General features: G+C 41.5%; 2 protein-coding genes across 5 annotated transcripts; one reads left to right on the forward strand and one right to left on the reverse strand.

Moving 5' to 3' along the window:
• The first annotated feature begins 44 nt into the window (after nucleotides 1-44).
• On the forward strand, nucleotides 45-9,210 carry TMEM14A (transmembrane protein 14A). 3 transcript variants are annotated; one of them, XM_017814541.1, is made up of 6 exons: nucleotides 78-83; nucleotides 514-528; nucleotides 1,346-1,431; nucleotides 3,108-3,209; nucleotides 7,526-7,613; nucleotides 8,624-9,210. In XM_017814541.1, exons 3-6 carry the CDS (start codon nucleotides 1,356-1,358, stop codon nucleotides 8,661-8,663), a joined length of 306 nt encoding a protein of 101 aa, XP_017670030.1. In that variant the 5' UTR covers nucleotides 78-83; nucleotides 514-528; nucleotides 1,346-1,355; the 3' UTR covers nucleotides 8,664-9,210. The 3 variants fall into 3 exon arrangements, with proteins under 3 accessions (XP_017670029.1, XP_017670030.1, XP_017670028.1); XM_017814540.1 differs by lacking the exon at nucleotides 514-528 and having other exon boundaries at nucleotides 45-139; XM_017814539.1 differs by lacking the exons at nucleotides 78-83; nucleotides 514-528 and adding an exon at nucleotides 753-775.
• A 2,166-nt stretch (nucleotides 9,211-11,376) lies between these two features.
• On the reverse strand, nucleotides 11,377-23,129 carry LOC108497152 (glutathione S-transferase). Of its 2 annotated transcripts, XM_017814538.1 has the most exons (9): nucleotides 23,063-23,129; nucleotides 22,620-22,700; nucleotides 21,854-21,951; nucleotides 20,058-20,164; nucleotides 18,580-18,631; nucleotides 16,670-16,802; nucleotides 15,412-15,553; nucleotides 12,451-12,582; nucleotides 11,382-11,710 (listed from the first exon to the last, which is right to left on the reverse strand). In XM_017814538.1, exons 4-9 carry the CDS (start codon nucleotides 20,142-20,144, stop codon nucleotides 11,588-11,590), a joined length of 669 nt encoding a protein of 222 aa, XP_017670027.1. In that variant the 5' UTR covers nucleotides 20,145-20,164; nucleotides 21,854-21,951; nucleotides 22,620-22,700; nucleotides 23,063-23,129; the 3' UTR covers nucleotides 11,382-11,587. The 2 variants fall into 2 exon arrangements, with proteins under 2 accessions (XP_017670025.1, XP_017670027.1); XM_017814536.1 differs by lacking the exon at nucleotides 21,854-21,951 and having other exon boundaries at nucleotides 11,377-11,710.
• Between the last annotated feature and the right edge of the window lie 148 nt (nucleotides 23,130-23,277).

A 23,277-nucleotide genomic window follows, 5' to 3' on the forward strand; every position in this document is an offset into this window, starting at 1 on the left:
GCGGCGCCGCCATAACGGCGGCAGGGCCTCCCGAGGGGCCGAACCGGGGCTGGGCCAGCTAGACGGGACCGCGGCGCCACACGGTGCCCGCCGGGCGCGGGAGGCGGGGCTGGGGCAGGTCGGAGGGCGGCGGGACGAGGTACGGCGGGCGGCGGGGAGGATGAGCCGCGGCGGGGGCGGCCGAGGGCGAGCGGGGCGCCGGCCTTGTCCCGGGGTCTCCACTGCGGAGAGCGGGAGAGCGAGCGCGGGGTCGGGCGGGAGATGGAGGGCCCCGGCCGCGCTCCGCCGAACGCCGTCTGCCCAGGCCCCGAAGGCCGGGCTGTGAGCCTGGCCCCTGCCGCGTCAGACCCCGTTCTCGGGGGCGCCGTGGTCCCCGAATCCAGCTTGTACCCTGAGGGGGTTACAGCCGGCGGGAAGGGGGCTCGTTGCGAATTGCTCACTTTAATATTAAAGGCTGGACATGAAATGCTGAGTGTGCACTCATTGCTGCCTCCCTTTAACACTGTGATCAAGGACACACCTGCTCAGGTATAAAGAAAGATGCGCTCAATTAAGCGTACACTTTATCTGGGAGAAGGGAGGGAAAGATGCGCCCCAGACTGGTGGGAGAGGCCGTGGCGCTGCGGGGGCTGTCGAGCTGCAGTGCCCTGCCCGGCACTGCCACTGCTGCCTTCGCAGAGCTCAGCCGGAGGAGTAGGGACCGATGTCACAAGAGAAACTTAAATGCTTTATGGAGGACAGGAGCCTAACTTCCGACAGTCGTCAAAATGGAAAGGTGAAACAAAAGAAGCATGGGCACAGAAAGGATAAAGCTACTGTACATATAGCTTCCCAAAACAGCCTAAGTTTCTGCCTGGAAACTTTGGGTAGACCGTGAAAATTCCTGGGTTTGCCTAGTGTTGCAGGGTCTACGACGTCCTGCTTGAAATGCACCAGGTACAGTGTGCCTGAAAGGGCACTGAGCTGTGCACTCAGAAGACCTATATGTATCCATAGTGTATGCCCAGATCGACCATGTGGCACAAGTGCAACAAAACCGATGCTTTGGATGATGTCAAGCTTTTTGCTTCCATACATTTATTTTTGACTGGGAAAAATGCATGCCACACCCATCCCAAAAAATCCCCTAATGGAAATACCCGGATAGTGGGGTGTAAGGAAGGGCAGCAGTTAGTGAAAAAATGGTACAATAGCCAACAGACATACCTTCTGAATGTTTTGGCATAGTAGTCAAACACGACTTAGAAGACTCTGGTGTTATTTAGAAACCTTTAAGTAATGATTTCTTTTCTACCAGGAGGAAGGAATTTGTTTGCCTTCAGTTGGAATGTGTTTTCTCTTCCAGATTTGGGACCATGGCTATTGACTGGATTGGTTTTGCATATGCTTCGTTGCTGGCTTTTGGAGGTGTTGTAGGATACACTCGTAAAGGTAAATATTGAGGCAGCAGGATTTGGAAATGAAGCGTTTGAATTTCCTCTATGCAATGTGAGACATGAAAGTTTTGCTGTAATTAACACAACTGCATGTTAAATCCATCCTGCACTGCTGTAAATGCACTGAGTCTCACAAGATGTTCTTGGGTCAACTTAAGCATTTAAGTGGTGACTGATGAGTTTGTTTTCAGGGCAAAGAGGGGCTGTCATGTTATCTTTGACCTTTGGTGTGTTTTGGGCCTTTTCATTTCCTGTAACTATTCCTGTGTTGAGCACAGTAGATGATCTTTGATTACAGCTTATTTTCTATGGAAACATCCAGGCTTGATTCTGACATTCCCAGAAAAACACTGGAAAGGACCGCTTTTACTTGTATACTCTGATTTGGTGGTTAATTCTCTCGTACTATTAGAACTGTGTCTTTTCACTCTAAGATAAGGAGGCCGGTTTTACTATAAAGCGCATTTTCGGTATTTCAGTGATTTTTGCAGTCCCCCAGGTGGCAGCGCCGTGCCCGAGCCCAGCACCCGGCAGAGGTCGCAGCGGTACCGAGGACGGACAGGCGGGAGCTCCGGGCTGGTCCCGTCAGCTCTCCCACAAAGTTCCTTCCAGCAGCACAGCGCTCTCCTTCCCTGTGGCCATTATTCATCCCGATTCTTGTGATTTAGAGTCGCTGTTTCCCTTCTTAGCGTGCGCATGCTTCGCTCTTAGAGACATGGCTTTACTCTGAAACCATTTGCTGTATTTTTGTGTTTACACCCAGCTGCACTCACTAACTATCCCATTCACCTGTTTTCTTCACTCTTGGTTGGTCAGTCCTTGTGACAGATTATTTTTTTGTTGGTGGTGATTTCCATTTTCCTGCAAAGTCTTGATTAAAAATATTCAAAATAACAGAATTGGGAGCTAAGTGACACCTGGGCGTCTGGATTCTTTATTTACAAACATTTTGGGATCAGCTTAATCCAAATAATGCCTGCTGATTCTATGCTTTTATCATATGGTACCAAGACAAATGTGTGCTCAGAAACCTAAATATATTACTGAAACTCTGGGATCTATGAACCCCTTTTGCAATAACACTGAAAGAAGATGTCGTGTTACTTTTGGAAGCTCTATTTTCATCCTCACTGCCATCTAATTGTTTTTTTATTTTTTATTAATTAAATGTGATGTTGGTGATACCATCTTATTGTCCAGGACTGATGTCAGACTGAAAGGCCTTATGATGTTGGACATGTATTGTCCAATTTACTCTTTATATATATTGACACATTTCTACCATTTTTGGAGGCTCCCAGGTGCTGTAAGATATAGTTAAAATGAACAGACAGTTCAGATAAATTACAAAAATCCTTCTAAAGGTATGCATGATAGAGATAATAGCTAAATTTAGGTTTGTGCTTCAAGTATTATTTTTCCCAAATCGCAAGTATTACTGGATCCTGATCATCTTATTCTTAGTTGACTTTGCTGTACTACAACACAGGAGAATGACCCAGTTACAGAAGTAATACTCTCTATTCACAGTGGGTGAGCTAGCTGGACTGTGGCAAAATCAGTTCTTTTTTCGAAATATTTGGATAATACTGTATAGAGAGAGAACTGCTGTATAAAGATTGAGCTTAAAGACATTGTATTGAGAAATAACACTTGAATGGTTTCTTGCAGGTAGCAAAATCTCTTTAGCTGCTGGCCTCACCTTTGGTTCTGTGGCTGGTTATGGAGCTTACTGCGTAACATGTGATCCGAGAAATGTGAAGATATCATTGTGTAAGTGTTTTACTACAGTAAACAAACAAACAAACCAACAAGCAGTATCCTGAACTGCATGTAAAATTCTCTCTTTAGTAAATTTTGAGTATTGCTTTGGTTTAAATATTGGGTTTTAAATAGAGTTTGACACTTGAACTTAGCTTGCAAAATTCAAGACTTGAACCATTTTCAAGGTAAGGCAGATCATTTACGCAGAGCCAGTAGGTGTGTACCATCTGGCAGCACCTCCTTTTATTAGATGGTTACCTAACATTGCACATATTGTGAAATCCAGCTGAGAAACATGGGATAGTACTGCAATTGAATCATTAGCTTTACAGATTAGAAAGTAATTTCAGCAGTAAAGTAGGCGTGGGATCAAGTCTTGCATAATGTAACGTATCCTCAGCCCCCAGTGAAACAAATACTTTGATTTAGTGTTTTTCCTTTGCTGCTAAGAAAGACAGAATACAAACTATGCAATAATTCATGTTAGCTAGTTTGCCATGAAACCCTCACGGACGCAAGAAACTACGATCCCTAAAGGGGACACTGACCTTGCACAAGTGATTTGCAATAAGAGCAATTGGGAGCTTGTTGCACTCATCGTTTTAGCAAAGGTGGCTTGGGCTGTGGTTTCACATGCAGAAATGCATTTAAAATTCATTTAATCCAGATTGTGTGAGTACACAATTGTTTTTTCTGAACTTAGAACTTATGGTATCCTGTTCATACTGGCTTTGTGCTTTACACCAATCACAGTTATAAAAATTTCTATTTAAAAAAAATGTTGAGTAGCATTGTTAGCAAATTGTTCCCACCGAGTTCTTTAATAAAGGTGATAATGGTGTATCTGATCTGCTCCTAGATGACCTAAAAATGGATTTTTGGTTTTGCCACCATGACCTGGCCCAGATTAAGTTATGCCACTCTTAAAAAAAAAAAATAAATTTTTTTTGAATGAAGACATAGCCTGAAGTATGTGTAAATTTGTAATCATTCAGTGTGAGATGCTTTTAACTAGCATATGGAATTGTACTTTTATGGGTCAATTAAATCACTAATTTAGATACAGAAATTGTGGAAGAGGAGACTAATTAAAACTTATTAAATTTTGCCCGTTTCCCAATTCCTTGGTTTTGAAAGGACCAATACAAAATTTCCATTAATGTGCTTGTGAACATCAGATATACTGAAATAGTTGGTGTTCTGCATTTCATGTAGCTGTAGGCATGTGAGGACTTTCTCTCAACTGAAGAAATGTATATTTTTATTTAGTAGAAATTATGGCAATACAGATGAGATAGAGTTCACTACACCTGCCTTAGAAAGTTTTTTTATGTAGAGTAAAAGGAAAAAAGACTTTTTAAAACAGTCTTAGTTTAGAATGTTTACAGAGAGATCATGTTCTAATTGCTTAAAACCTAAACATATATTTAACCTTGGCTATGAATGGGTGCCCTCTTCAGTATCCACTTGTGCTGAATGTAACAAAGAAGGTTGTCATTTTGCCTCAAGTGAGTTAGGAAGTGTTTATACAAAGTACTCTGCCAGGACCAGCCATTCAGGCTGCTTTTAATCTCTTCCAGCCTGGTGTATCTCAGTCCTCTGGCTGCTAGATACATAGATGTCTGAAATGAATGCAGAACTCAGTAGGAAAGCTTTAGAGGAAAGAAAAATTAGACACATTCCCATACCTTAACAACCTTTGGTGGTTACTCTGTATGATAGTTTCAGAATAGTACGGGCTTTCTGTAATAAATGTGCATTGCTTCTGTAGAAAATCAGAATGCTTGCACTTATGCCTAACCTGCCAAAGTGTGAAAAGCAGAGCACAAATGAAAGTTGGAAATTAGGTGCATGGATTAAAGTGACCACTCTGAACTTAGAAAGCAGTACAGTAAATTACAATGTAAAATGAAGCAAGTACCCAAACTTTTAAAAGGTTAGTAAATATAAAAGAAAAACCACCCCTCCAAACCCATAATTATCTATAGTATTTATCACCTAGGCAAGAGTCTCGTACAGTAATGTAGGTAATGTTTTAGTACAAGACCTTGAAAGTAGGGTTCTTGTAACTTGTCCTACATACAAAGAGTATGTAGCATATGGATACCTCAGGCAAATTCTCTTAGTTGTTCTGTTAATTATTATTTCAGGCATTTTCCTACTCACCTTGAAATTAGCTCTGTGCTTTCTTGAATACTTCAATGCAATTTTATGTGTTTGAAGCAGGTGTGGAAAGTCAGACTTCAGTATGCAAAGAGCGCTGGTATGCAAGTGTGCTATGCACAGTGCAAGTTGATTCTGCTCTGAATATGATTCACTGAAATGAATTTGTTGTGATTTACTGAATTTCTTTGACTGATTTAAGGTGAAACTGAATGTACAGCACTTTAGAAAACCAGGTCAAAAAGTTGAACATCTTAAAAAGTCAATGGCACATGTGAAAAGCCAGATAGTAGCAACTGGAAAAAAATAACATTGCAGAGTGAACATGCTTTGTAGTTTGTAATAAAATGTAAAAATACTCAGAGTTCTGGCAAGACAACTACTGTGGAATAGTCCACTCTTCAGACATTCCTGAGCGGATCAAGGCTATGGGACTAGAAAATAAGAGCAATGGATAAGGGAACATTATAGGGGTTTTTTGCAGGGTATCTTTAATGAATGCACAAAGCTGGTAGAATTCTGCAAGATACTTGTAACTGTCAGAGCTTGTTTTATAATGCTGGAGAGAGTTTAAAACTAATTTTTGACACCTGTTAACACAGGACTGTTCACAGGAATAGACAGTGGAGTTTGAAGAGAATTAGCCAGATGGTTTTTAACTGCTCCATAAAAAGAAGAGATTTGTGTAACTGGCGTTACTTTGGCTGCAAGAGTGATAAAGCCCAGCTGCCCATGAGAAGTCCTGCCTCTCTGCCCACTTCTAGGAAGCATTTCAGGTGACAGTTGTTTGATGAAGCCAGCTATCTTTGCAATTTTATGTATTCTCTGCATTGCCGGCCAGTGTTAGGAGGTGATTGTCCCGCTCTGCTCTGCTCTTGCGCAGTCTCACCTTTAGTACTGCATGCGGTTTTGGGCACCATAATATAAAAAGACATTAAGCTATTAGAGAGCATCTAAAGGAGAGCAACGAAGATGGTGAAGGGCCTTGAGGGGAAGCTGTGTGAGGAGCAGCTGAGGTCACTTGGTTTGTTCAGTCTGGAGGAGACTGAAGAGACACCTCATTGCAGTCTACAACTTCCTGGTGAGGGGCTGGCACTGATCTTTTCTCTGTGGTGACTAGTGACAGGACTCAAGGAAACAGCATGAAGCTGAGTTGGGGGAGGTTTAGGTTGGATATCAGGAAAAGGTTCTTCACCCAGAGGATGGTTGGACACTGGAACAAGCTCCCCAGGGAAGTGGTCACAGCACCAAGCCTGTCTGAGTTGAAGATGTGTGTCGACAATACTCTAAGGCACATGGTGTGACTCTTGGGGTGTCCTATGCAGGGCCAGTAGGTGGACTCAATGATCCTGATGGGTCCCTTCCAACTCAACATATTCTATGATTCTCTGATTCTCATTTACGTAGTCCTCTGCAGCCATAGTTCGAGATGAAATCCCCCTGCCTGATGAGTTCACTGCTGCCTCCATTTTTAGGTAAAACTATTCCAGAAAGAAGATGCAATTTCTTTCACGATGTCTGTTTTCTGCTGCTTGTGCTGCATTTGTTCCCTCTTGGGCTGCCCACCTCTTGTCACAGACATGGATGGTTCCCTTGTAACAAAAGGATACAAGTGAACTTGTGTCATGATGAAGAAGATGTTGATAGCCATATTCTGTAGCAAAAACAAGTGGCAAACCTTCCAAGGCTCAACAAATAAAGAGCTAATATTCTAAAAATAAAACAGAAAAAAAGTTGATTGAACTAGCTCCTTGAATAGTTAGAAAACAGCTACAGTGATCTGGGGTGGTGGGATTTATGAGACACTATTCCTGTAATTCAGCATACATGTTACTGTTACTACAAAGATTCTTCCTCCTTTATTTGTATCCCTATGAATGTAGTAACAGGGGGAATAGAATTCACTGTCTGACAAACTTACTTAGTATCCATGGAATAAGATTTAGCATTCTGCTGCACATAGAAACCTTATTTGTAGCTGAAAGAAATCATAGTGGTGTATTTTGGAAAAGCAAGAATGTTTTTACAGACCCTATATCTGATCTAATTTTATTAAATTGCAGTTCATAGCAAAACAGCATTGACCTTTGATAACTCTCCATGTTCCCGAATGGTCCACTGGGAGAAGTGAGAGCATTAATATATTGAATTGTCTTTTACAGTTTCATCTTTTCTTTTGACCATTATAATGGGAATGAGGTTCAAGAGGTCCAAGAAATTAATGCCAGCCGGACTAGTAGCATGCCTGAGGTAAATATTGAGGATCTTAATGCAAAGATTTTGCTGATTTTCAAATAGTTGCCATTTGACACCTGATTCAAAGCCATATCAGTGGTAGTCACTATCATGTAGCAACTACACAGCTTAAGGGAAATTAGTTTGGAGGTCACAGTCCTGTTTATATTGAACAGCTTTTTCATCTCACTAGCCAGATACAGCTGATAAGAAGTGACTTCTGCAGCACAGAAAGGAGAGGTCTGCAATTAAATATTAATGTATATTGATAAGGCTCTTAGAAGAACCTGGATAAGCCTCAGGGGTTTTGAATACATATCCATATAATTAGTCTAATTTCACACAGTCATCTTAAAAAAGTGCCAAGACTTTGGTTTAGAAGTGCTGCATTCAAAACTACAGGAAGCACAGCACTATTGAAAACCACAACATTTTTGACCTGACCTAAGGACTTTGGTCAGTATTTCTGCAAATCGTTATGTTTCTAACCATTCCAGCTGCTTTATTGCTGCTATTGGACATTCTGGAAAATGTCATTTTCTGTACGTCTTATTTTGGAATTAAATTATGGAGTAAGTAAAAACTTTTTTTTTCCCAATGAGTCTGTAACTCAAAACATTTTTCAGCTGTAAGTCAGAATCTCTGTCTTCTGAAGAAATAACTGTTGCTTCATTGTTACCAGATTTAATATAGCACCATTCTGTTTTACCAGATTTAATATAGCACCCTTCTGTTTTACTCCAGGATTTTTATACAGGGAGATAAAAATCAGATGCAAATTGTCAAGATGCAAAATTTAAGAATCAGGACTTACAGCAGAAAACATTGTCCATTGTGGATCACTCTTCCAGCCTAGGTGGGCTGTGTGTTTCAACAGATGCTGTGTGTAGATTTAGACACTTCAAGAGATTGCTTAATAAGGCTCTAAGCATCAGTTATTTATGAATGCCCTGTTATTTAATGATGACTTTCACTGGTTTTGTTCATGCACAGCCATAATTATATTTTTTTGGGTTTTTTTGCAGTCTTTTGATGATTTTGAGGCTTGTTTTTATGCTGCTGTAGCAGAATTTAGCAACTCAAGACATGAGTATGACTGCCGTGCCCACCGAACAAACAGACATGCTCTCCATATTTTAAAACAAGTCTGAACACAAATCTTACATTGCATTTATCTTTTCTGTAAAAGATCTGTACCTGTTATTTGATTGACATGGGCTGATATTTTGCAAGCTTTTTTTAAAAACTAAAACAAATGTTTTGTTGATATATTTTGATCTACTTCCATTAAGCAGTCTGTTAACTCAAGGAATCTTTCTCTGTAAGTTTGATCTCTTTTCAGGGTGCTGAGCACCCCAGGAAATTGAATTAGTCTTGCACTGTATCTCTGAGAGAAGAATATATATAAATACATCTTTATGCTAAAAAGGTATCTTGTATTGAAGCATAATTTTGTAGTTTGTCTATTAAATCAGTTCTAAATCAATAAAGTCTCGGGCCTGTACTGTGTTGCACTAGAAAACCCTAACCCTTCCTTTCAAACACATGTTCTTATTCCACTGAGTCCAAATCTAAAACCTATTGTCAGTGTTCAAATAAAATGTAAAATGTTCGAAACTTCTCAAGTTTTTATGCAGCTGAGTGAGACTGTTCAATGAAGAGCCTGGTGATCTGCTTTGTACTCTAGTGGTTTAAAACATATATCATGCTGTAAATTGCCACTGACACGAACCACAGCTGAGGAATGTTTGCCATCCTGCAGAAAGAGGCTCCAAACTCTCAGTACTCTTGAACAGGTTTGCTGTTCCAGTCTTATTGAAGCAAAGGAGACTGTTCAGTCATAAACTATTCAGGATTAAAGTTGCTTTGTTTTACATACAAAATAAATATTTCCTGGGTCTCAAAGCTTGGCCAAGGCTGTCTTCTGGTGTAGAGGAAGTGTACAGCCAAACCATTAGTAAATTGAGTACAGGTGAGTGCAATATTGAAGACAGAAATTTTGCTTCATTTTTTTCATCAAAGCTTGCTTATGAAGGTTATCGTGTATCAGATCTCAGTGCACAAATACACTAGGGGAATACCAAGGTTATTTTTCTTGGCAGGGGCTTAGGTGGTGACAAGGTGGTGTGAGCAGCTCAGGCATAACTGACAAAAAAAAGCAGGGGGAAAACACACAACACAAAAAAATCCTTTCCAACCCCAAACCACAGCCTACAGCTCTGGAATCTTTTGCTGACAGATGTTGGTATCGGTCACCTCCAGGTGTTGCCAGGTTTACAGGTGATTGAGCTGGTATGTTACAGATTTCAAATTGGGATGACAGCTGCACAAATATGATGTGCTTCATTTCACCATGAAGCAGAACTTCAAGGCGTATCAGGCATATAGCAGGCTTTGGTGACATGCAGATCTGGATACTTGCAATGTAGACACAGTGAACACCTTAGATTAAGCTGCAGTGAAAAGCTAAGGCAACCTAGTGCTGAAATGCAAAAGGCAATCTGCAGCTGCTGCTACCCTAGATCCTAAATGCAGTTTAAGATGTTGCGTTTTAGAGCATGTCCAGAGTTGATCCTTCTGTGCGTTCTCTGAATTAGCCATGGGGGCAGGGGGCTGGGGCTAGCCTCCAAGCTCCACTGTAATCCAGAAACTAGTGCTGGAATTCCCGAGCAGCCAAAATGGGTAGTGTTCTCAGCAAGTCCAACATACCGTATGGGACTAAAAGCTCACAGAACACAACAGCGATGTTCTGTCCCAGTCTCTGTGATGGTTCCCAAATCATAGCACTTGTTTGTAACAGAGAAATAGCTCAATGAAACAAGTACTGTAGTGGGCATGGTAAACTATTGCTTCCAGCTAATGACGTAATTTAACATCAAACTCTTTGGAACTCAGCAGTGCCCAGCTGAGTGGGATGCTTGTCATTTGTATCTCTGAGATGCATGTGGTTTTTCTTAGGCGCAAGTCAGAAAAGGAGTTAACTTTGCTGGGCAGCAGTTCTGTATTTCCACTGTTTGTTTGCCTAATCAGTTTGAGTCCTACTGAGAAAAAGAACTAACTGCAAAGAAGGATAGTTTATGGCACTGTTCTTAAAGGGAACAGTGGTGGTTCCTGTGAAATCAGGGTAAAGAATCTGAAATAGTAGTGAGCGCTTTAAGCACTGTTGAGGTAAAACTAACTCTTTCACTGAAAAGGTAAGCAGTCAGTGCAGTTCTCTTTATAACTACTTGGGAAGTCACTGGAGAAGGTAAAACCTTACAAAAAAAATGTTCAAGGGGCATTTGCCTCACTGCCCATCCAGTCAAGAGCAAAAAGAAGAGCAAAGGAATAGGTACTTTCAATGGATGAAAACCACAGCAGGCCAATTAAGCACAGGTACTTTGATCTTTCAGTGAAAAAAATAGCTTCTAAGAGATTCATGTGGGGATTAAAAAATTTCCTACTTTTGCCCAGTAACTTACAAGGATCATGAGTTTTAATTTTATTTTCTTTTAAATGTTTTTATTTATTTAATTTTTAAACTGCAGTTCTGAAAGTACAGAGACAGCAGTGAAATACAGCAGGGGACAGTGAACTTTGGTCTAGGAGAACACCTAGAGAGCCAACCCAAAAGATCTGAGGCCTGAATCTAAATGACTTCTCCATTTTTATGGAGTGTCTCCTCTGTCCTGGAATTTATAAAGAGGAAGATGGGGGGTAGGGTAGCTTTCTACAGTACTGTGGAAGCTACAGTTGAAGCATTTTATCCTACCAAGCATATACCGTAATTGAACACACACAAAGTATCAGTATATTTTATTTCATGTAACTGCTTAATGAAATACCATTTTCTGCACTCAACAGGTCAAAATTAGTCTTTTACTCTAATTTAAAAGTGTATTCTTTTTCAACACTGACTACGTGATGCAAGCTACGGAGCACATGTATGCAATTTAGACTTACAAGGCACAGCTCTGGTAACATACTATAGTTGTGCTATCTTCAGCAGATTAGATATTAAATATTTTCCTCACAACAGCAACAAACTTCTCATCTGTTGGTGGCTTCCTCTGGCTGCCAGGCTGCAAGAATTTTTTGATTGTTGGAATGCTGCTGATTCTTCCTTTAAAAGCCTGTAAGAAGCAGCAGTAAAGCCAATGAGTGTAATGAAATTATAACTCCATCCTTTATAGCTTAATAATCAGGTGACTTAGATTTTTCTTTGTCAGATACACTACTAAACAGAGAAAGGTAGTAGCCTTTTCTGATCTGTGATGCTGTTGCTATGAAGTTTACCTTCGTTTCCCAGATGGGGATGGGAGAAATTAAAGAGTTAAGATTCATCTACTAAAAAGTGGAAGAAAAAAATAAAAAGCAAAAAACCCACAGCAGATATATTTGGGGGGGGGGAGGGAAGAGGCAAGGACAGAAATATTTCAGTGCAAAGTACCACAGAAGTCATGACATAAGAAACTTAACTGCTCTTTTTATATGATTTCTTCAAAATACAATTTTGCTAGCAAAAACAAAAGGACAGGAACTGTACACACACCAGGCTGCAGACTTCCCTTCCTGATGCTCACTGCTGTGTTTGAAGACATGAAAGTAGCAGTTAAAGGACCAAACTGGTAGCATCAGTAAGCAAATTCCTGCCAGCTGAGAACAGCTGGGAAAAGTAAAGCTGGAGAAAGGTAAGGCCCCAGCAGCTCTGGGGGCAAGGCAGTGCAAGTGAGTTAGGTTTTTGTAGTCAACAGAAACAGACCAGAGAACCATCAGTACAATGGCTCAAAAGATGTAAACATCAAATAACTTTTAAGACTGGTCAGTGAAATTTCTATGTTACATTCCATATTGAGATCAGATGATTACTAACCTGTAGCAGAGGAAATGCAGACAGTATATCAGGCTTACATTCTTCTGACATTAAAATGGCTTCCAGCAGATGGATGTCTGCCCAGCTTAATTTGTTGCCAACAAGATAATCCTGTCCATGATCTTTTAAGGCCTATAAAATATGAACAGATAAAGAAAAATTCAAAAAGTCATATAGGACGTAACAATTTTATCTAGATACTTCATTACAGGCAGATATCTACAAAAACACACAGCAGGGAAAAGCCATTCAAGAACCTGTGAAGTTAGAAAGTGATAGATATTCTTTATATAAAAAATTAAATCAGAACTCGTTTCAGCAGCATGTGTGGCCCTATCTCTCATTCTAACCTACTGCACCAAGTAGCTCTATATCAAGTCCAGTACCCCAATGAAGACTTAATCATGCAAAAGAAACAGGATTGAAGTAATTGAAAGAAGTAGTCAGGACAGTTTATGTGTAAGTACACCTAGAATTTTTTAAGAAAATGGTCAAATGGATTTTCAGCAGATGTTTCAGCAAAATTTGAGATTGCTGATTATAGTTTGAAATACATTCGGAATGAAGGAACACAGCCTTTCCACCCTTCATCCTGTAAGAAGGATTCTTTTGTGGCAAACTGCTGATGGAAGAATCACAGCCTGCCAAAGCTACAAACAACTGTAGTAGACAAGTTTTGGTGAATGTTGCAGAACAGTTTCAGAGCAGTTACCAGCTCTGCAGCCTACCTTTTTCCTAAAGACTATCACCCTCATAGCAGAACCAAGGGAGGGACATCTGTCTGTGCCTAAGCTACGCTAATGCTACACTTAAACAAGTAAAAAATGTGCAGTAAAACTAACACCTCAGTCTGACTTTGGAAGTCAAGTCCTTCTCCAGTCCCATCTGCCAATTTTACAACAGAGGCAGTAATTCCTGGCAGAGGCAAAGCTGATACCTTCATGTAGTTATTTCCTACACTGTTCCAACAAAGTCCACCACAGCTTTTTTATCAAAACTGTATAGAAACTCCCAAACAGAGCATCAGAACCAGATTGCCTGCAGGGCTTTATATTGCTTTTTGCTGCTCTATCTAGGTGCTGAGTGCTTAAAGTGAGCACTTACAGCTAGGGATGTTTTCTGTCAGACTGCAAACCCTGGTAAGCTGAATCAATGGACATTTAAATAACTGGTACAGATAGAAAATTATTAACCATTCTAACTAGGCTAAAATCACAGAAGAGTTTTAGCTGTGTCTTTACCGTAAGAGAACATGGATTATTTTAAAGACTCCCCTCCAGGGAGCATACACGCTAAAACATATCACAGCAGTAGTTTATGCAACCTAGGCACAGGTTTAGAGAATGCTGGTGTGTACATTTCCTTTTTTAATAACTTGAATACTTATCAGACTTCAAATCTTTGAAAGAATAATGTGTGCAATCAATCTCTCTCAGCACAGCCCTCCCTTGGTATGGCAGTGGATATATATGAACTCTGACTACAGAAGTGCTGGATTATGTCATTTACATCATTATTTTACAGGGCAGCCTCTGTGGGCTTCACCTGTGCAATTTAAGACTCTGATAAAGAGGGACATGAAATTGCATGAAGTCCTGTATTTTTCTGAATGGACTTCAGCTGCCTGGTAACCAAGAATTCATGCTGGAAACCCAACTCAGCTTGGAAACAACACAGCTTTGTACCCTTGGCACAGACTTCCAAGGAGACCACTATGCTCTGAAAAAGTGCTGTGAGAAAGTCTGTACAGTACAACCATACAACGCACAAAAGGTAAAGCTACAAAGAGAAGTAGAGCCATGAGATGAGGATCAAACAGAAAAATGGTAACACAAAAAAAATTAAAATATCCTTACAGGAGAAATGAAACAACAGAACAAACAGCAAGCTGGTATAAAATGGCAATGTTCCAGGGAGAAGCAAAGAACAACCCATCCCCTCCTGACCAACTCTTCCCTAGCCAAGACTCTTCATGTGCTCTATGGGGGTGGCAAGCATACCAATGCCTTCCCTCACAGCTCATTAGAGACTAACTCTTTAGCGCATGCTAGCCAGTAAATAATTGCTTTATGCTTTTTAGGCTAGATACATCCTGTTTGCAGAGCCTTTTTGTGCCCACTTAAGGATGCCCAAAGAGCAATTCAGAGAAAGACAGTCATAGTCTCTCAGTACAATACATTTAGGCAATGGATTTAGGAAAGGTCATAGAATTAGATCCTTAACTGTAAAGGACAATTATATTTAACTTTGAACAACAAGAATAAAAAGGAGACTGAGGAGATATCACTCTACAACTCCCTGAAAGGAGGTTGTAGTGAGGTGGGGTCAGCCTATTTTTCCAGGTAACAAGTAAAAGGACAAGAGAAAATGGAGTCAAGTTGTGCCATGGGAGGTTTATATTAGATCTTAGGTAATTTCTTTTTAATGCAAAGGGTTTTAAATCCCTGGAACAGACTGCTAGGGAAGTGGTGGACTCACCATCCCTGGAAGTGATCAAGAAACATGTGAATATGGCACTTGAGGACATGGTTTAATGGTAAACGTGGTGGTGGTGCTGGGTTGATGGCTGGACTTCATGATCTTAAAGGTCTTTTCCAACTTTAAGGATTCTATGATAACCTAATACACTTTCAGGCAATAAGTTCTGAAGGCTGACACAAGTATTTAAATGGCTCATTTATGCAAAATGCTAAGAAGCCATCATCCACTATGCTAGCTTTAAAAAGAAGGATCTGTTCTTTGAGGAGTCTTAAAGAAGACAGCAAAGAGACTCAGTGCTGAAACCAGAAAAAAATTATTTTGTGGCTCTCTTTTCACATTGCTGAATACTGGCTCCATCATACATTTCCAGAGTTGTACTGTCACTTGCCTTCTGAAAAGTATATGTGTGAGGAGAGGGAAATGGGCTGAAAGGGGGAACCACTTTACATCTTTGTAAACTACTGGTGATTTATCACTTACCTTTTCATAAACAGGAAAGTACCTGGTTGTAGCTCGTTCAATGATTAAGGCAAGATTCTTTTCTTTTGTATCAGCTGGTTGAAAAGGGAGATACATGATCATTCCCATAAGGTCTGTAGTTCCTTCCACATACATATCAATCCTGAAACAAATATTTTTGTTTCATATTTATAATTCGAACATTCCATTTTGGTTATTTTCCTGAAATACAATGCTGAAGCGATCATTGAGTAAAATTAGTGAATGTAACATAAGACACTGGTTTATTTTTTTGTTCTTCCACTTTGAAAAAAACCCTTTCAGTTTTTTTCAAAACACACATTTTATAAGCAGGCTCACAGTGTTTGCAATAAGCAATGTATAAATAAAAAGGCTGCAACTAATGTATTTAAAGTGGAGTTCATGCTGTTTTCCATTGACAATGTATTAGGTTATGCTGTGGGAGAAAACACCACACATGCAAACCACGCTAGGAAAGAAAAATAATTTTGAGGTCTAATCATGAAAGGATGCTGGCTACCAATTGCTAGTCTGTAATAATCCCCACAATCTCTGGAGTTGCAAAATAAAAGCCTCTATAGTAAGTGACAGTCTGTTAGGTTAAGGACTTAACTAAACTTTTACTTTTAAACCTACATTGGTAGGTTTATTTCATTATTTAAGAAAAAGCAAATAAGGATTTTTTTCTTTTATATTAACCCTTTAAGTATGAGAATGGAAAGTAGCCATTCTTACAAAAGCTTACAGAGTAAGGCTTACATAGTAAAGTAATATGGGGAAGTATTGGTTTAACTTTTGGTAGCATTATATCTATAGCCACATATCTTTTTTTAAACCAGCTGTGAAAGATTCTTTACATGTTGAAGAAAGGAAATTAGAAGACTTAACAACATTTCATTTTTTACAGGCAGCTGTAATTTTTTCCTTCTGTTTTCCCATTTAAAGACAAAAAAAGGCATACTTAGCCTTTATTATTGGCCTTTATTATTGTATTACTCTCCCCCAGGAACTTAATGCAGTTACTTCTCATCTGTGAAATCAAATGAGTCTGAAGGTAGCCCTAATTTTCTCAGAATGCTGACAGTTAATAATTTATCAATCACAAAGTCCAATCACCCAATCCATGGGTCTGAGGAGCCAAAGCCCTGGCAGATGTATATGCACGTGACATGCAGATATTTCACAGCAATATTTTTTTTTGTAAATATTAAAAACCGTGGAAGAGTGTTAGTGAGCACAGTATGCATTGCTACCCTACCAGGCTCTCTCCTTCAAGTCTTTTCCATAGAGGTTGTACTTTGCTGCTATGTAGCTGAGGATGGCTCTGGTCTGCACCATCCTCATCCCATCAATCTCCACCATGGGCACTTGCTGAAACAGCAGAACTCCATCTAGGGAAGAAAAAGAAGCAAACCACTCAGACTGCTGAAGCACTACACTGAAACTAAGGAAGAGACCTGGTAACAGACCAAGACATTATTAAATCTGAGGGATGAATGCATCCATAAGGAAGCAGGTCTTCTTTACAGGTCACATCATATTGAAGCAGTATTTATACTCGGTATTATATGCCTGTAAAGAATTCTTTATTGTCTTAATAGTCTCTGAAAAATTTTACAGTTACTTATTTCCCTCTCAGCTTCTGCTATTTGGAGGCATCATAGAAGCCAGATTTATTTTTGTAGTGCCGTGACTATAAACTGCATGTGATGGGACTGTTCCTCAAAGACATCTCTGTCTCAAAGTAGCCTTGCATAACCTGAAACACCACACTCTCACCACCACAAGAGCTAGTAAATATACCACTGTTTTTCCTGCAAATACTTGTGCTTCCAGCATGGGAGCTAATTCAGGCTTACCTCTACCTCCTGTAACAAATACTAACACTGCCATCCTGGTTGGACTCAATGATCCTTGTGGATCCCTTCCAGCTCCAGAGGTGCTATGATTCTGTGATAAGGGATACTAATGCTCGTCCTTCCTCCTTAGCAACTGTGATGCAAAAATTCTTTTACTGCAAAAATTTAATCTCTGCTAAAATTTAGGAGTGCTTTGAGGACTAGTTTTAGTCTATAGAAGCTTACCCTCTGGATTTACACTCAGTTTTTTTCGGGGGGGATCAGTGTTGGGCCCAGTTCTGTTTAATTCTTTACTGATGATTTAGATGAGGGGATCGAGTCCACCATTAGCAAATTTGCAGATGACACTAAGTTGCGGGGGAGTGTTGATCAGCTGGAAGGCAGGAGGGCTCTGCAGAGGGACCTGGAAAGACTGGAGAGTTGGGCTGATTCCAGCAGGATGAAGTTCAACAAGTGCCAGGTCCTGCACTTTGGCCACAACAACCCCATGCAGCGCTACAGGCTGGGGACAAAGGGCCTGGAAAGCTGCCAGGCAGAAAGGGACCTGGGAGTTTGGATTGACAGGAAGCTGAACATGAGCCAGCAGTGTGCCCAGGTGGCCCAGAAGGCCAATGGCATCCTGGCCTGTATCAGGAACAGTGTGGCCAGCAGGACCAGGGAAGTGATTCTTCCCCTGTACTCAGCGTTGGTGAGGCCACACCTGGAGTCCTGTGTCCAGTTCTGGGCCCCTCAGTTCAAGAAGGATACTGAGGTCCTGGAGCAGGCCCAGAGAAGAGCAACAAGGCTGGTGAAGGGACTCGAGCACAAGTCCTATGAAGAGAGTCTGAGGGAGCTGGGGTTGTTTAGCCTGGAGAAGAGGAGGCTCAGGGGAAACCTCATCACTCTCTACAACTCCCTGAAAGGAGGTTGTAGCCAGGTGGGGGTTGGTCTCTTCTCCCAGGCAACTATCAGTAAGACAAGAGGGCATGGTCTTAAGCTGTGCCAGGGGAGGTTTAGGTTAGATGTTAGGAAGAAATTCTTTACAGAGAGGGTAATCAGGCATTGGAAGGGGCTGCCCAGGGAGGTGATGGATTCACCATCCCTGGAGGTTTTTAAGATTCACCATCCCTGGAGGTTTTTAAGATGAAACTGGATGTGGCACTTAGTGCCATGGTCTAGTAACCACAGCAGTGTTGGATCAAGGGTTGGACTTCATGATCTCAGAGGTCTTTTCCAACCTGGCTGATTCTATGAAGGTTTTACAGAAATATCACCTGTTGTCCTTTTATTAGGTGTGAATTTATGTTTAGGGTACAGTTTGCAGACTCACCACTGCGTAATTTTTCTAGGTCTTCTTTTGTTTCTATGAATTGTTCCTCAAACTGAAAAACATCAATAGAAAACAACACTGTGTCACTCCAAAGGCAATAGAGAAGTGGAAAGAACATCAGACTCCACCTCTCCACATTATTCTCTATACTTCTCTCATTGTGTTGACCCTGTTGAGGAATACATTCAGTGCAGGTAGATGGGTGAGCAGCTGCAGTATGAGCTGCAGGGTGAGCTCTGGGTGGTGGAAGTGGAGGCAAGAGACCGTGAACTGCCAACCCTTTGTGTAACAAAAGGGGCAGGGACCTGTGGCACCAGCCAGCTGAGACACAGCAGGAGCAGGTGACCCCAGGCTTTTGAACTCTTAGACTGTGAGAGTATAAAAGCCATGGGGTTCCTTCGTTTGGGGTCCCTCTTTGAAGGCATCAGCTCAAGTTGTTATTCTGTTGTTGCACCATGATTAAATTATTTTAAAGACTGCTGGAGTGGCTCCTAGATGGTCAGACAGGAAAGTTTCTCAACAGATCCTCTACTCCTATTCTTCATCTCTGCTCCAGCAAATAATGAAGGACTATAGTGTCCCCAACACCACGGTATTGTACACTGCATTATGCTCCAAATAAAGCTTCCCCAACATAAAGACCAGTCTACTTGTCTGCATGAACTGTTAACTACCAAACTACTACTATTAGCTACCAAATCAGCCAATGCCACATGAAATAGTGAGAATTTTTCTGGAAGTTATGCATGCCTCTGTTACACAGCATTTATCTCCCTCTTTCCCTTGCTGGCTTTTTTTTGTAAGTGAGGACATTTCAATGAGGACAAGATCTTTGTCTTCTCAGCACTCATGCTGTGCAGCTTCTCTGTCAGCAAAACTGACAAGTGAGTTAAAAAAGCTTTTTATTTCTAATGGAATATAGTTTCAAAGAACCATACTCAAACAAAAACTTAATGTAGAAATTAAGATGCCTTAGGATGGTCTTTACCTGATGTTAATGTAGATAAATCCCCTACTGCTGCCTTTAGAGCAGATCTGCTGATTTATTCTACTTAGATCCCGACACAAAGAATGAAAAGCACTTTGTTTTGAGATAACGTTCGAAAGTTTTCATGTGGCATGCATGGTCTTTCAGTGGAGAAGAATCATGAGACACAGGGAATTTATGAGCATTGAGAAAAAGTCAGAGATACACAGTTTTGTCTGTAGCAACAATTTAAGATCTCACCTTAAAGTATGTTTCAAAAATGACACTTATTAATTCTCTTTGTATGTTAAAATCCTTTTACTGCACAACTATTGCTCAAGGCATACATGAAGTACAGCATGAGAGTGTATCACTGAATCTAAGCATTCTGCATCACAATATGCAGTGTTGTGCATATCCCTAAGCACAGATGCAATTAGGAAACATTTCCAGAGAATACCTATTTTAATCACAGATTAATCTGATCACTTTATAAAAAAAAGGTACAAACCTCAACCCCAGCTGCTGCTAACAGCCATCGGATTGACTCCATCTTCCCCCTTCCCTTGGTGTAGTGCAGCTTGGGTTTCCCTGCCATGATTTCAGAGTTCTTGTTTCCTAATAAATTCAAGATGATGATTTTACAGGAAAAATGTTTTAAATTAGCATTTAAAATGTTCCACTCCAGGTTACTTAAAACAGTTGAATGAATATGAAAGTAGAAGAACAACCAAGGCCTAGATACTTGGGCTTGATGCAACTATGTTTTCTGTTGATTAATGGACTAAAAGAAAAAGTACACACTACCAGAATATGCAGCAATTCAAAATCACATCATGACAGACTATAACAAGCATCTACTAAACCATATACATATCTTCAAAAATAATAATGTAGTTTTTACAGCTCATTAGAGTTTTACAATGAAAGCAGAACTGTAGGATATTCCTGAATAAACACATTTTTAACCTTGCAGTGATGCAATATCTTTAGTAGGTGTTGGGTTTTGTGACAGCACTCATGTCATATCGAACTTGAAAATGTATGTCAAATGAATTGCTTCCAAAGAACACCAACGCAGCAATATCAGGTTTCACCTCTCTCACAGGACAACTCAGAGCCCCATGTCTCTGTGTCTTTACAAATATGAGCTTTTAAAAGCAATGTATTTCACTGGGTCTGCTCACTTCTCTATTTAGCTAGTTCTATTACAGTTAAACTGTAACAGGGATTTATATCCTATTTGCCCTGAAAACTAAACTTGAAAATCAAAACCAAACAAATGGGACTGGGACCTCTGCTGGGCAGATAAGGCCTGGGCAATGCCCCCAGCAGCAGGGGGCTGAAGTCAGCCCGCCAGATGATGGCAATGGGATAAAACACTTTGTCCTTTCAAATTTCCCCAACATGTGCAGTCACATGCCATAGTATGACATCAGCAGCTGATGTGAGCTTGCCCGGTGCTGGAAACAATGCTATCACTGTATTCTTATCACTAATGGGTCCCAGATGAATGAGGTAGATTTTGTAAGAAGAGAGAGTCACAGACTAACAGAATGCTTCATTGTTAAGCCAAGGTTTTATCTATTTACAGGCAGGCTTATTTATTTTTGCATAGACTTCACAATACATAACTGAGCCACAAAGTGGAAATTTTGGCCATGATCCCGAAGGCGTCAATAAAGAGGCACAAACAAACAGCACAACAGTGAGAGAGGAGACCACATCCCCGGCCTCTCCACTGAAGTCCTTTGTGTTGAGTGGTATCTTCAGGCCCTATAGCAAACAGGGACTGGACTCACAGGAGAAATGTGGTGCCCCTGTCCAAACTACAGGTCTTCAAAACCAATGCTCAGTTCCCACCTAGCCCTGGCAATGTCTATATCCCCAGACACCTCAGACTGTTGTAACAAAGTTCTCCTAATACAAAAATATACGACTGATAATAAGGACTTGATTATGGCTTGACTGGATTTGGCATCTAGTCTAGAACTGCTGGATGTCTAGCTAGATTCCTGACATCTGAACAGCAATAAGGCATTCAGAGAAGTGACTTGCCACAGTTCCCTTACCAGCCCTACCCACAGAAGACCACGACATGCTCCATTTCTAGTTCCTGTACGTGTGTGAATTATACTATACCAAGTAAGAGAGCTCTCAGTCTTCCATATTTCAAAAATACTTAAGAACTGCACTTGGACCTTCACAGACTGGACAAGCATTCTAACCTCCAGCATGTAGGATCAAGCCTGGGAAACACACTATAAGGACAGGCTAGCATTAGCAGAAAGAGCAAATTTCCCTGACCTCTCCCCAAAGCAGATGTGGAGCTGATAAAATTCAGCCCAGCCAGAGCCCTGCTTGCCACTTTCAGCCCAGTGCTCTGCTCAACACAGCTGGGAAAGCTGAAGAGCAAAACCAGTGTCAGTGAAAAAAATTTCAGGTATCAACATCACCCATATTTCTTCATCACAGTTTCTTTTGGGGATTGGCCAAGGGTTGAGTCTTTTTTTCGAGTAAGAAAAACCTTTTATCTTCGTGGAAATGCACTGCCTAAGGTCTGAATTTGGGGTTTAGGCTGAACACATACATAGGATTGCCAGGTATTTTGGTGACCTAGTTATGGCTCTGTAGTGAATATTCCTTTGTAAAATAGTAAGTCATAAAAGAGTATCAAAACTGGTAAATTACGTTTCTTGAATAGCAATAATGGACCTGAAAATTAATCACAAATTTTCCTGATGTTTAGAATTAGACCTTCCTTGGACCTCAGCCAGGCAGGTACTGCTACTGCTGTGATCACTGCATTAAAAAAAAAATCATGCTATTTTGTCCATATCAATTCAGGCACTGGGCTTCCAGTGAGAAACAAGTTAATTTAACAGTAAGCTCATAATCTGCTCCAAAATCTTAAATTTTCTCCCTAATTGGATATGGACCCCAAAGTAGTTCTCTGCAGCAATGTTACTCAAACTCAGCCCGCACAGGGCTGTTCCAGCAGAACGACCTTACACACAGTGCTGCATCGAGCCTGGCTCGGCCTCCGGACCATCTTAAAACTGTAACTGCTCACCGGCGTGTGGTATCCACTGGGATTCAGGCCAAGCCTGGATTCAAAATGCGTTCCTTCCACCGCCCCAGCCAGGAGGAGTGTCTGGACGAGATGAAAGGCAAATTACCCCCAGATATTGCAAAACCTTAACTCCAACGAGCAGTTTCTCTTTAGGATACCTGCTGAACCTACTCAGGCGCGAACACGAACACCCTCTATGCACACCCACCCGCCCGTCGGAGCTCCATGCCGCAGGAGAGACACTGTGGAATAACCCCTGGACAAACCCCCTGGAGCAGCAGGGCCGGACACTCAAGCACGTTTCTCAAGTGCCCACCCGTCCGTCGCGCACCTTCCCTTTGCCCTCCCGGCGGGGCCCCTAATCCCGGCAACATTCACAACATTCACACCGGCCCCCGCCGGCCCCGCAGCCCCGCCGGGCCCCCCGCCCGCCGCCTCAGTACCGTGCACTCGGGCCGCTCCGCCGCCACACCGCCCCCCCGCCCGGCCAGCGCCGCGACACTGCCCGCCCGGCCCCCGGGAGGAGGCGGCCGCTCCTCCCCTTGGCCCCCGCCGCGCCCGAGCTGTGCCCACTGCCCGCCCCGGAATTTGCGAACGCGGCGGCCGCAGCTGATGCGCTTTCCCGCTATCAAACTCCATCCCTAAGCCCTAGGACCGG

Source organism: Lepidothrix coronata, unplaced genomic scaffold (assembly GCF_001604755.1).
Source record: "Lepidothrix coronata isolate B3197 unplaced genomic scaffold, Lepidothrix_coronata-1.0 Scaffold45, whole genome shotgun sequence".
In the NCBI taxonomy this organism is placed as follows: domain Eukaryota; kingdom Metazoa; phylum Chordata; class Aves; order Passeriformes; family Pipridae; genus Lepidothrix; species Lepidothrix coronata.

What these genes read in the sequence shown, in the direction of transcription:
- TMEM14A (XM_017814539.1), top strand. An exon ending in AAATGTGAAGATATCATTGT is followed by an intron (nt 3,210 to 7,525) that starts GTAAGTGTTTTA and finishes TGTCTTTTACAG; the next exon opens with TTTCATCTTTTCTTTTGACC. An exon ending in GGACTAGTAGCATGCCTGAG is followed by an intron (nt 7,614 to 8,623) that starts GTAAATATTGAG and finishes GTTTTTTTGCAG; the next exon opens with TCTTTTGATGATTTTGAGGC.
- LOC108497152 (XM_017814536.1), bottom strand. Translation starts at nt 20,144, where the DNA reads ATGGCAGGGAAACCCAAGCTGCACTACACCAAGGGAAGGGGGAAGATG. An exon ending in TAGCAGCAGCTGGGGTTGAG is followed by an intron (nt 18,632 to 20,057) that starts GTTTGTACCTTT and finishes GATGTTTTTCAG; the next exon opens with TTTGAGGAACAATTCATAGA. An exon ending in GACTTGAAGGAGAGAGCCTG is followed by an intron (nt 15,554 to 16,669) that starts GTAGGGTAGCAA and finishes TATTTGTTTCAG; the next exon opens with GATTGATATGTATGTGGAAG.